The sequence below is a fragment of the Plecotus auritus genome (genome assembly GCF_963455305.1).
Source record: "Plecotus auritus genome assembly, chromosome: 6".
Classification (NCBI taxonomy): Eukaryota; Metazoa; Chordata; class Mammalia; order Chiroptera; family Vespertilionidae; genus Plecotus; species Plecotus auritus.
In genome coordinates, this window is record NC_137773.1 from 100,673,318 (window position 1) to 100,687,148 (window position 13,831).

At 40.2% G+C, this 13,831-nt stretch overlaps 1 protein-coding gene across 6 annotated transcripts in view; it reads left to right on the forward strand.

The window, feature by feature from the left end:
* PPP3CC (protein phosphatase 3 catalytic subunit gamma) overlaps positions 1 to 13,831 on the forward strand; it is a 107,031-nt gene that overhangs the window by 40,987 nt on the left and 52,213 nt on the right. For all 6 annotated transcript variants that reach the window (XM_080675933.1, XM_080675930.1, XM_080675935.1 and 3 more), the window contains exons 2-3: positions 5,729 to 5,926; positions 6,483 to 6,607. In XM_080675933.1, coding sequence (XP_080532059.1) covers positions 5,899 to 5,926; positions 6,483 to 6,607 — 153 coding nt within the window. In that variant the 5' untranslated portion in view covers positions 5,729 to 5,898. The remainder of the gene's footprint in view (positions 1 to 5,728; positions 5,927 to 6,482; positions 6,608 to 13,831) is intronic.

Below are 13,831 nucleotides of genomic sequence, written 5' to 3' on the forward strand. Positions count from 1 at the left end.
CTAACGAAAAAATAAACCAATGGGACTATCTATAATAATAAAAGTGTAATATGCTAATTAGACCAGATGTCCTTCCTTCTGGACAAAGCCACAGCAGGCAGGAGCCGAGGCAGAGGCCACAGAAGCCCCGGTGGCTGTGGCAGGTGGGTGTCGGGGCCAAGGCCCTTGTACGAATTTAGTGCATCAGGCCTCTTAAGTATCAAAATAAAAAGCTTCTGCACAGCAAAAGATACCATCAACAAAAGAGCAAGAAAGCCCACTACATGAGAGAACATATTTGCCAATGTTATCTCTAATAAGGGTTTAATCTCCAACATTTACAGGAAATTATACAACTTACAAAAGGAAGATAAACAACCCAATCAAAAAATGGGCAACTGACCTAAATAGATGCTTTTCAAAAGAGGGCACAAGGAACGCCAAGAGACATATGAAAACATGCTCAAAGTCACTAATTATCCGAGAGATGCAAATCAAAATGACAATGCGGTACCATTTCACACCTGTCAAAATGTCTCTCATCAACAAATCAACAAATGACAAGTGCTGGTGAGGATGTGGAGAAAAAGGAACCCTCGTGCACTGCTGGTGGGAATGCAGACTGGTGCAGCCACTGTGGAGAACAGTATGGAGTTTCCTCAGAAAACTAAAAATAGAACTCCCATTTGACCCAGTGATCCCACTTCTAGGAATATATCGCAAGAAACTAGAAACGCCAATCAGAAAGGATATATGCACCTCTATGTTCATAGCAGCACAATTTACAATAGCTAAGATTTAGAAACAGCCTAAGTGCCCATCAGCAGATGAGTGGATTGAAAAACTGGGACATCTACACAATAGAATACTACGCTGAAGTAAAAAGAAGGAATTCTTACTATTTGCAACAGCATGGATGGAACTGGAGAGCATTATGTTAAGCGAAATAAGCCAGTCAGAGAAAGATAAGTATCACATGATCTCATTCATTTGTGGAATATAATCCTATCTAATAAAGACAGAATATGCAAGTTGACCATAACTCTGCATCAAAGATGGCGGCACCCACAGCCAATAAGGAGGGAATATGCAAATTAATGCGACAAGGTGAGAGGCAGAAGGCAGCTCCGGGCCAGAGCGAAGGTGGAAAGGCGACGCCAGCCGGAGCGAAGGCAGTGCCGGCAGCTAGAGGGAGTAAGGCCTATTCTTGCACGAATCTTTGTGCATCGGGTCTCTAGTGAACAACATAAACGAATGAACAAAAACAGATCCAGAGCAGAGAAGCATCTATCAGACTGTCAATCCTCAGAGGGAAGGTAGGGGAGGGTGAGGGTAAGGGGAAGAGATCAATCAGAGGACTTGTATGCATGATATAAGCCTAACCAATGGACACAGACACCAGAGGGGTGAGGGCATGAGTGGGGGTGTGGGGGGCAATGGGGAGATAAGGACACATATGTAATACCTTAATCAATAAAGAAATTAAAAAAAAGAATTTAGCCTTCTGAATATAGCTAGGAGTAATGTGAGGTGAGGTTAAAGTGGAAGATTCTTTTTTCCTGATTTGACAGATACTGATTTTATTTGCTCTAATCTAAAAACCACGGACTCTTGTACTTTCTGTTATGCATGTCCCAAGCCAATCTTAATTCCTCTTAAGGTTCCTGGCTCAGCTGTGTCCCATTTCACTTTGCTGGGCATAATCCCTTAATTCATTTCAACCTTGCTTTTGCTTTCATTTAACTAAGTGACTTGTTTACTTCTTTTATTTAAAATAAGTTTAAACTGAAGAATTTGAGAGGAACAAAAAATATCTTTCTGAATTCCTCCCTCAGGAGCTCTTTAGGTTATCACCTCTAATTACATAACTTTTATAATATATACTAGTAAGGAACATGGATTTCCTATTTTGTAAACTTTTCTCTGATTACAACTGGAGGAAACTGATTTTTTTTAGTAATAATACTATTGGTAGAAGTTAAATAATATCTGTCTGTAGTACTACCTCTGCTATGATACTTTTTTTATGATTCCAGCATATTTGATTTTATCTTATTTCATATTGTTTTTAGTTTGTTAACCACTTTCTTTGATTTACAAAGTGGTTTATTTAAAAGCAGACTTTCTGTGGGGTTCATTTCAAAACTTGGAAAGGGCTGAGAACACGAGTTTAAAGAGGTAAATTAAATATAAAAAGAAGAATGATTAACTGTGTAACCTTTCATTTTTCTGTTTTTTGTATCAAAATTTCAGAGTATGGTAATTCTCTGAAGTCATCTCTAATAAGTTAGATTAAGTGTAGCTCTTGATTAAGCCTCATGTAAATTTCTCTAAACAAAGGTTCTCTAAAGCTTATACCCTTTTTCCGTAATTATTTCTATTTTTTTATTATAAGGATTTCAAACATATTTTAGTGGTAGAGAGAACTCGTATTATGAACTTCCAAGTAAACATCACTCATTTATTCCATTGCTTATTCCCTGCCCCCCTCGTCTTCATATAATTACATCAAATAGCATATAATTCATCTGAAAATGTTTCAGTAAGACTCCCTAAACTATACAAGATTTTGTTGTTGTTATTGTAGTTAAGCACAACTGTAGTACCATTACATTTTAGTAAAAATTTAAGGAATCCTGTTTAGGACTAACCTTTCACTCTGTCTTGGAGACTCACCAGATGAATAAATAAAAGATTCATCATACTATTTTATTTTTGTTTTATTTTAGAAGTAGGTTATTCTATTAAAAATAGTATATTTATAACCCATCTGATTAACCAAGACTCATTTATCCCTCAAATTGGGATACTTTGAGAGTGAAAGGGGCACTATTAACAATTATGCTAGGAGAAAAGTTGAAATCTAGATGGTCCTGGGTAAACTGGGCTATGTATGGTCCCCTATCTCAAGGTAATATTTACTTGTTGAATAGCTACTATCATTTTTTTCATTGAGCTTTGAATACGCAAAATGAGTCAAGTGGTAGCGAAGAGCATGATTAAGTTTACTATAGGACTTTCTTTACTTGTAAATAATACAAAGTGGTATAGCTAGATCAAGTTTAAAAATTTTTAAGTGCCTGTAGATTTCAACTTTGTTCTTCTTTAAAATTTTTAAGTTATTTTATATTGTAATTACATTTGACATGCAATATTATTTTATATTATTTTTAGGTGTACAGCATAGTAATCAGTGACTCCCCCAATAATTCTACTACCCACCTGACACCATGCATAGTTATTACAATACTAGAGGCCCGGTGCACGAAATTCTTGCACGGGGGTGTGTGTCCCTCAGCCCAGCCTGCACCCTCTCCAATCTAGGACCCCTCGAGGGATGTCCGACTGCCCGTTTAGGCCCGATCCTACTGGGATTGGGCCTAAACGGGCAGTCGGACATCCCTATCACAATTCAGGACTGCTGGCTCCCAACTGCTCACCTGCCTGCCTTCCTGATTGTCCCTAACCACTTCTGCCCCCTAACCACTCCCATGCCAGCCTGATTGATGCCTAACTGCTCTCCTGCCAGCCTGTTTTCCCCTAACTGCCCTCCCCTGCAGGCCTGGTCACCCCTAACTGCCCTCCCCTGCAGGCCTTGTCCCCCCCCAGCTCCCCTCCCCTGCAGGCCTTGTCCCCCCCAACTGCTCTCCCCTGCAGGCCTGGGTCCCCCCCAACTGCCCTTCCCTGCAGGCCTGGTCACCCCTAACTGCCCTCCCCTGCAGGCCTGGTCCCACCCAACTGCTATACCCTGCAGGCCTGGGTCCCTCCCAACTGCCTTTCCCTGCAGGCCTGGTTGCCCCCAACTTCCCTCCTCTGCTGGCTTGGTCACCCCTAACTGCCTTCCCCTGTAGGCTTGATCACCCCCAACTGCCCTCCCTTGCAGGCCTGGTCCCTCCCAACTGTCCTCCCCTGCTGGCCTGATTGCCCACAACTGCCCTCCCTTCTGCCCTAACTGCTTCTGCCTGCCAGCCTGATCACCCCCTAATCACTCCCCTGCCAGCCTGATTGATGTCCAACTGCTCCCCTGCCAGGCTGTTTGCCCCCAACTTCCCTCCTCTGCTGGCCTGGTCACCCATAACTGCCCTCCCCTGCAGGCTTGATCGCCCCCAACTGCCCTCCCTTGCAGGCCTGGTCCCTCCCAACTGCCCTCCCCTGCTGGCCATCTTGTGGTGGCCATCTTGTGTCCACATGGGGGCAGGATCTTTGACCACATAGAGGCAGCCATCTTGTGTGTTGGAGTGATGGTCAATCTGCATATTACTCTTTTATTAGATAGGATAGAGGCCTGGTGCACAGGTGGGGGCCAGCTGGTTTGCCCTGAAGGGTGTCCGGATCAGGGTGGGGGGTCCCTTGGGGTGTGGAGCGGCCTGGGTGAGGGGCCTGTGGTGGTTTGCAGGCCTGCCATGCCCCACAGCGACCAAAGCGGAGGCCCTGGTATCTGGGATTTATTTATCTTCTACAATTGAAACTTTGTAGCCTGGAGCAGAGCCAAGCCTTCTGCTTGCTCCGTGGTGGCAGCCATTTCTGTTGGGATTTATTTATCTTCTATCATTGAAACTTTGTCGCCTTAAGCAAAGGCCAAAGCAGGCCAGGGCTGCAGAAGCTTGGCTTCCTCCATTGCCGGGGGCAACCCTAGCCTCCTGCTCTCTCCAGCTCCGTGGCTGCTGCCATTTTTGTTGGGATTTATTTATCTTCTATAATTGAAACTTTGTAGCCTGGAGTGGAGGCCTGGGCCGGCCAGGGGGTGCAGAAATCTTGGCTTCCTCCATCGCCGGGGAAACCCAAGTCTCCCTCCTGCTCTCTCTGTGGCTGCAGCCATCTTGGTTTGGTTAATTTGCATACTCGCTCCTGATTGGCTGGTGGGCGTGGCTTGTGGATGTAGCAGAGTGATGGTTAATTTGCATATTACTCTTTTATTACATAGGATATCTTTTTCATAGATAAAAGATATTCACATCATGTAGTCCCTTATCTCACTTTTAGCTTATTTATGGAATCAAATTAAAGTCTTGAATGTTTATATGAAAAAATTGTACTTTATATACACATATATCTTAAATGACTGTCTTTAATTATTGATTTTAGAGAGAAACATCAGTCTGTTGTTCCACTTATTTATGCATTCATTGGTTGCTTCTTGTATGTACCTTGGCTGGGGTTGAACCCATAACCTTAGTGTATCAGGACAATGCTCTATCCAACTGAGCCAGGGCTCCTTAAATGACTGACTTTAACTGTGGCCTTTTAAAAAAATTAGATCCAATCATTTATAGTATATGGTGTTTTGGATTTTTTTCCCTATAAAGTTTTGGTGGTATGGATGTGAAATAATCTATATAAAAGCCTAAGTGACCAGCTGACCGGCCAGTACCTATGACGTGCAATGACTACCAGGAGGTAGATGCTCCAACCAGTAGCTATGATTTGCACTGATCACCAAGGGGCAGCCACTTAATGCAGGAACTGCTGAGCTGTGGTGACGCACCCAGAACCAGAGAGGAGGCAGCACGATTCTGGGGTGCGTCACCTGAGATCCACCCTCTCGCAATCCAGGACCCCTCGGGATGTCAGAGAGCTGGTTTGGGCCCGATCCCCACAGGCCAGGCTGAGGGACCCCACCGGTGCACGAATACATGCACCAGGCCTGTAGTGATGATATATTATGCTTAATTTGTTACATTAAAGAAACGTGTTCATAGTTTTGCTCTATACATTTAAGTATTTTAAATTACTTTTTCTCTTTCTCTAGCTGTCCCCTTCCCTCCAACCCAAAGGCTTACTTTGAAGGAAGTCTTTGTGAATGGGAAACCTAATAGTGACGTCTTGAAAAACCATTTGGTGAAGGAAGGGCGACTGGAAGAGGAAGTAGCCTTAAAGATAATCAATGATGGGGCTGCCATCCTGAGACAAGAGAAGACTATGATAGAAGTAGAAGCTCCAATCACGGGTATGAGAAGAATTTGCATGGTTACACTTAGGTTTGAGCTAATTTAAGAAATGATCACAAATAATCAACTAAAATGTGTTGTAATTTTTCTAGGAATTATGAGACCATTTTAGGATTGTTTAGTATGTTTTCTGTTCACTGAAGAAATACAATTTAAAATGTCTGTTATTTCCAGTAGGACTGTTCAGTGTTGATAGATTGACTACAGTTTTAGAGCAGTCCAGTCCAAAGCAAAAGTGATTTGAAAGTTAAACTGTGATCCCTATTGGTGTAATGCCCTTTCTTTTCTTTTTTAAATATGTTTTTATTGATTCCAGAGAGGAAGGGAGAGGGAGTAAGAGAGAGAAATATCAGTAATGAGAGAATCATCAGTTGGCTGTCTCCTGCATGGCCCCACTGAGGAACGAGCCCGAAACCCAGGCATGTGCTCTGATTAGGAATCAAACCATGACCTCCTGGTTCATAGGTCTACACTCAACCACTGAGCAATGCCAGCTGGGCACCCTCTCTTTTCTAAGACATAGTTTTTTACCTCACCCATTTTTTTTTTTTCTAGTGTGTGGTGACATTCATGGACAATTCTTTGACCTGATGAAGTTGTTTGAAGTTGGAGGATCACCTACTAACACACGCTACCTCTTTCTGGGTGACTATGTGGACAGAGGCTATTTCAGTATAGAGGTAAAAATTAAACTGGATGTGTTGGAGCTATCATATTGCGTTTTTTAAAAATTTTGCTTTCCATTCTTTAGTAAAAAAAATTCAAATGAGAACATCGGCAGAATTTATAAACTTTGTTACTCTCAGTCATTAAAGTGAGAGAGAAATATTTTGATATAAAAGTTCTTTTTTTTAGCTAGTAGAAAGTCTAACAAACAGAAGGCTATATTAACCCAGCTTTGCAAATAAGTTAAATGATTACTAACCTTTCCTCTTTGAAGTTAGTGTATGGGCTGTATATAGATGACATAAATTGCTATTCACCTTAAATGGGGTTTGAATTAGCTGACCTTAATTACAAAATCATGAGTTGCTGGGCTACAGTTAAATCTTAGATTAACTACCAATGGTAAATAAGCAGGTGCTTAGCTTATTAAAGGAATTATTTCTGATGCTATTACATATAGTAAGCAATAAATGTTCATTGAAGGAAAATGATTAATTAATGAAATTAACTTAAAACCTTACAATTTACTTTTATATATTTTGAAAATTGAATGGTGAGAGGAAAAAGGTTACAATTAAAACAAACTATAAGTTTTTATGTATAAAAGAGAAAATTGTTTTAGAACCTAATGCAAGGGCTTGAGTACAATGGAACCACAGCATATTCATATTTAATGGCCATTGATTAAGCTGTACATACTTGGCAAATAAAAGAAGTAATTTTGAAATAGTCTGGATGATTGAATTTATAATGTTCCCGGAATAAGCACGAGATGAGGAAATTGAGTCTGCTTGCTATTCTTGTAGTATTTAGTTTTGCCTCTCCCTCAGACTGTGAGAATCTCACTGTACTAAGTATGTTTCTGGTGGTTAAAGGTTTATTGTTCTTGCAGCATCACTCCTAAATACAACTCAGCTACCTCACCTGGTGCTCAACCAGAGAAGCAGCAAATTGTTCTAAAACTGCCAGAGAAATAAATGACCAGAGAAACAGACCTTACTCTTTAGTTAGATAGGCAGTCTAAACTCATGAATCAGAAAAGTTCATTGTTATCTGCCAGTGCCTCATATTCATTTACTGTCATCTATGAGGACAAACGTTAATGATAGAAACTAAGAAGATACGCACATTTTTCCTACTGCCCAATAAATTCATAGTCTTTAAATAGGTACCTGGGATGGGAAGAGATCATACTTGTAAACTATATTATTGAACAGCTTTCCTATTCTTACTTCCTATTCACGTTGTATAGACAGTGAGCCAAAAGTATGGATGTTTGAAAGGCACATTGAATATTTACTTCTTTGTGTGTTTGCTAGCATTAGGAGGTGTTAGAGACTGAAGAGAAGAATACAGAACTTAATGAAGTTTTAATTAGTCATTTAATGAAACAACTTTTTAAAAACCTTATCCAAGGTTATGTTTATTGATTTTAGAGAGAGAAAAAGAGAAGGAAACACCAGTGTGAGAGAGAAACATCAATTGGTCCCATAGGTGCCCCAACCAGGGATCGAACCTGCAAACTTTTTGGTGTATGGGATGACGCTCTAACCAACTGAGCCACCTGGCTGGGCCGAAACAACTTTTTAAAAATATTGTGTCAAATTATCTTCCAAATTAACTCACATACTTAAAAAAGTTTTAGTCCATCGGTGTATTCAAGAAAGTATATATGAAAATCCACAATGATTTTTATACAATACTAGAGGCCCCATGCACAAAATTCATGCCCCCCAACCCAGCCTGTACCCTCTCACAGTCCCGGAGCCCCGTGAGTGATCGAGCGCCCCAAAGAGGTAGCCCCTGCTCACCCGGCTGGGGCTCTGCGATGGATCGCCCCTACAGAGGGAGGCCCCGCCACCCACCGCAGCTAGTTTTTGGGTAGCCTGGGCCTCCCTCTTTGGGGCAATGGATCACAGGGCTCTGCCATCAATCACCCCAAAGAAGCAGGCCCTGCCCACCCAGCCGGGGCTCTGTGATGGATCACCCCCGCAGAGCGCCGCCGCGCGGGGTAGCCTGGGAGCAGTATTGACTAATTCAGTTTTTGCAGCAACTTTACAGAACATAGGCAAGAAGAATAAAAGAATCACTGTACTTGCAAATGTGTAAAATGCCTGTAATAAGGTTATTCATTGCTCATTTTTTATGATAAAAGATTTAAAACAACCTGAATGTTCAGTAGGAAACTAGTTAAATAAATTGTAGTACATCCAGACAATGGAATATACCAGACAATACAGTGAGGCTGTTTTTAAAAATGAAAAAAGAGCCCTGGCCGGTTTGGCTCAGTGGATGGAGCATTGGCCTGTGGACTGAGGGAGTCCCGGGTTTGATTTCGGTCAAGGGGTTATGTCTGGATTGCAGGCTCAGTCTCCAGTGGGGTCATGCAGGAGGCAGCCGATCAGTGATCAGTAATTCTCTCTCATTGTTGTTTCTTTTTGTTCATCGTTGATGTTTCTATCTCTCCCTCTCCCTTCCTCTCTGAAATCAATAAAAATAAATTTAAAAAAATGAAAAAAGAAAACAACCCTTCGTAAACTGGTATGGAATAATCACTAAAGTGAAAAAAAGATACATGCAGAGCTCTGCTTACCATCTGATAGTATTTCTAGAAGTTGGGGTGATGTGCATATTCATGTGTGTGTGGGTAATTGCTTGAAGTAGTATAGAGTGTGAAAGTGCACCCAAGGAAGCCAGGGACATGGGTTGCTTCTCTCTTCCAGGGCAGCTGAAAAGGAAGTAGGGAGTAGAGAGGATTTTTTTGGAGTTGGTATTTTGTTATGATTCTAATTAATGTAATTTGATTAGAGAACAAGATATGAATAATATGCATTCTTTGGAATTTATTGAGACTCCCTTTGTGATGGAGAACATGGTAGATTTTTATGGCTATCCCATATGTTCTTGAAAAAAATGCATTCTCTATTTGTTGAACTACTCTTTATAACTTTGATTTTTTTTGTCTGCTTAAGACTATGAGTTACTTTTGGGTTTCTGTCAAAATCTCCAACTACAGTTATTGTTTTATCTGTTTCTCACCATAGTCCTATCAATTGTTGCTTATGTTTTGTTTTGTTTTTTCTTTTTTTCTTTTATTGATTTTTTACAGAGAGGAAGGGAGAGAGTTAGAAACATCCATGAGAGAGAAACATCAATCAGCTGCCTCCTGCACACCCCCTACTGGGGATGTGCTCTCAACCAAGGTACATGCCCTTGACTGGAATCGAACCTGGGACCCTTGAGTCTGCAGGCCGACGCTCTATCCATTTAGCCAAAACGGCTAGGGCTGTTGCTTGTGTTTTGAGGCTGTATGTGAAATATGTATATTTCATGGTTAGCATATACTTTAAATCTTCATTATTCATGAATTCTATATTTGTGTATATACCTTCTTGCTAAAATTTACTTGTAATCCCCAAATCAATACATATAATACTTTTTGAGGTCCTAGGCCCTCTCAGCAGAAGGAGCTAGGAAATATATACACATACATTGATATTTTTATTTATTTCATTACCTATCCGTGTTTTCTTAAAAAGCATGAGTTCATATGATACCGCTGATTCCAATCCATCACAAGGTTCATTTTAGCCTTCCCTCTTTCCTGGCTCTCAATGTAGTCACTTATCTGCTTGATCCCAGTATACGCATAAAATGGGTACATAACAGTCAACTCATTCTGTGAAAAACTAAAGTTACAGTATTTGTATATATTTCTTTGTGTCTTTAGCCTTGTAGTATGCAGTCAGCATGCTGTTTTCCAAAGTTACTTCGGTTAGTTCCCTCCTCCTCCTCCTCTTCTTTGTTGCTTTGTTATCCACTAATAATACAGTTAAGTTCATTTGTTACTGTTTATACTCCATTTTGGTTGATTCAGTTACTTATTTTGGGAGGCATATGTAAATCATTACAGTACTGAGGTTCTGGAGTTTAAAGCTGTCCAGATAGGTATGCTTTGAGAAGTGTCACTTCCTCCTGATCCTTCCTAACCTATTCCCAGTTTCCCCTCCTTCCCACCCTTTTCCTCTATGCTCCCTGTAAGTAACGCATCTTGTTAGTTAATGTTGTTTTTAATTTATTTCAGAGAGGAAGGGAGGAGAGAGAGATAGAAACATCAGTGATGAAAGAGAATCATTGATTGGCTGCCTCCTGTATGCCCCCTGCAGGGGATCAAGCCCTCAACCCGGGAATGTGCCCTTGACCAGAGTCGAACCCGGGACTCTTCAATCCACAGGTCGACACTCTCCACTGAACCGAACCAACTAGGGCCGATCTCTTTAGTTTTTGATTTATGCTTCCTGTATTTCTTATGCACATGTGTATTTCTTATATCCCCTTCTTTATTACATTAACAGTAGCATAGTATGCTCTTTTGTGCTTTTTTCACTCAACATTATATCTTGGAAATCACTCCAAATCAGTTTAAAGAGATCTTCCTCACTTTTTAAAATTTTATTTATTTATTGTCTAAAGTTTTACATATGTCTCCTTTTCCCCCAATTACACCCCCCAAGCCATTCCCACCCTGGCCAGCCCCCCACTGCCCCAGTGACTCTTTTTTTTTTTTTTTTTAAAAAAAAAGCTTCGCCGAAACCGGTTTGGCTCAGTGGATAGAGCGTCAGCCTGCGGACTGAAAGGTCCCGGGTTCGATTCCGGTCAAGGCCATGTACCTTGGCTGGGGGCACATCCCCAGTAGGAGGTGTGCAGGAGGCAGCTGATCGATGTTTCTCATCAATGTTTCTAACTCTCTCTCCCTCTCCCTTCCTCTCTGTAAAAATATCAATAAAATATGTTTAAAAAAAAAAAAAAAAGCTTCATAGTACTTCATTGTGTGAATGTATCATAATTTGCTCAACTTCTCTCTTATGTATGATTATTTATATTACTTCCAGTATTTTGCTATTACAAACCATGCTGCAACCTTGTGCATATGTATTTTCTTATTGTTGGAGGTGTATTTTCAGAGTAGACTCATAGAAGTTATCAAAAGTTAAGTTTTGTCAGTTTTTGCCGAATTGTTTTTTACCATGCAGTTTTTCCCCTTTATTGATTAAGGTATTACAGATGTGTCCTTATCACCCCATTTCTCCCCCAACTCCCCAATTCTGCCCTCACCCTTACCCCCTGTTGTCTGCGTCCATTGGTTATGCTTATATGCATGCATACAAGTCCTTTGGTTTATCTCTCCCTACCATGCAATTTTTAAAAAGTGATCAAATTTACCCATCTTTCCCCCCCCCTTCAGATTTTTAGTAATTAGTTACAAAATTTTCCCTCACACTAAAGCTAAAGAAGAACTCACCCACAAATTTCTTCTAGAATTTGTATGGTTTCATTTTGATACATTTAGATCCCATTTCCATTAGTTATTTATTATATAAGATAGGGATCTAATGCTTTTTTTTGAAATGTGACCAGTTGTCCCAGAGACATTAAGTACATCATTATTTTAGTAATTTAGGATGCAACCCTTATTATACAGCAAATTTATATGTACTCAGATTAATTTCTGGACTATTTTATCCCACTGGTATATTTATATATGTGCTAGTACCATTGCTTTAATTATAGAAACTTTATAGTCTGTTTTAACATTCAGTAAGGCTAGTCCCCCTCATAATTTCTCTTCCAGTGTTTTTTTTTGTTTCTAGGTGTTTCCTGATGGTTGTATGTTTTTTTCTTCATGTAAATTTTAGTATCAGCTAAAATTAGAACTTCATAGAATAGCTTATTGATATTTTTATTGGAATTGCAATGATATTATAAGTTAAATGAGGAAGAACTATAATCTTTTTTAAAATATATTTTATTGATTTTTTACAGAGAGGAAGAGAGAGGGGTAGAGAGTTAGAAACATCTATGAGAGAGAAACATTGATCAGCTGCCTCCTGCACACCTCCTACTGGGGATGTGCCCGCAACCAAGGTACATGCCCTTGACTGGAATCGAACCTGGGACCTTTCAGTCTGCAGGCCGATGCTCTATCCACTAAGCCAAATCGGTTAGGGCAGAACTATAATCTTTTAATGTTGAATCATCCCATCCAAGAATAGGAATGTCTCTTTGTTTATATCTACTTTTTGTCTCTTGGGAAGGTTTTAAATTTTTCCTGGTATGAGATTTGCAAAGTTTTCTTGGTATGAGATTTGTACATAAATTTATTCCTATGCAGTGGTCGGCAAACTCATTAGTCAACAGAGCGACAAACCTCGGCTCTGGCTCGTGAGCCGCTATTTGCCTACCACTGTTCCTATGTGTTTGATCTTCCTTACTGCTATTGTAAATGGAGTTTTCTCTACCATTGTGTTCTACTTATTTTGTGTATATGATGGTTATTGATTTTATGTATTAATTTTATATTCTGCCCTGTTACTGGTTTTTATTATTTGAGTTTTATCATTGATTTTTCTGGAGTTTTCAGGTATACTATCATACTATGTTATCTGCAAATAGAGGTAGCTTTTTTTTTCTTTACCTATTTTTAAGCCCCTAATGGATTGCTTTTATCTAATTCCATTGGCTAATACCTCTAAGAATAGTGTTGAATAATAGCAGAGATGGTTATCTTTGCCTTGTTCCTGATTTTATTTATTTATTTTATTGTACCAGTGGTTGTTTATTTTATTATTATTATTTGTTAATCCTCACCTGAGGATATTTTTCCATTGATATTTAGAGAAAGTGGGAGGGAAGGGGAGAGACACAGAGAGAGAAATATTGATGTGAGAGAAACACATTGATTGGTTGCTTCCAGCACATGCCCAGAACCAGGGTGGGGGAATTGAGCCTGCAACCAAAGCACGTGCTCTTGATGGGAATCAAATTCTTCAGTCCTCAGGATGAGGCTCTGTCCACGGAGACAAACCAGCTAGGTCACCTTGTTCCTCATTTTAATGGAAATGTCTCTAGTATTTCTCCATTAAATAAAATACAGGTTTTAGGCCGAAACCGGTTTGGCTCAGTGGATAGAGCGTTGGCCTGCGGACTGAAAGGTCCCAGGTTCGATTCCGGTCAAGGGCACATACCTTGGTTGCGGGCACATCCCCAGTAGGAGGTGTGCAGGAGGCAGCTGATCGATGTTTCTCTCTCATCGATGTTTCTAACTCTCTATCCCTCTCCCTTCCTCTCTGTAAAATATCAATAAAAAAAATATAAAATACAGGTTTTAGGAGTAAGTTATATTTTATATATGTGTGGTTGCTTTGTCATCTAGTTCTAGATACTTGTAAAGAACATGG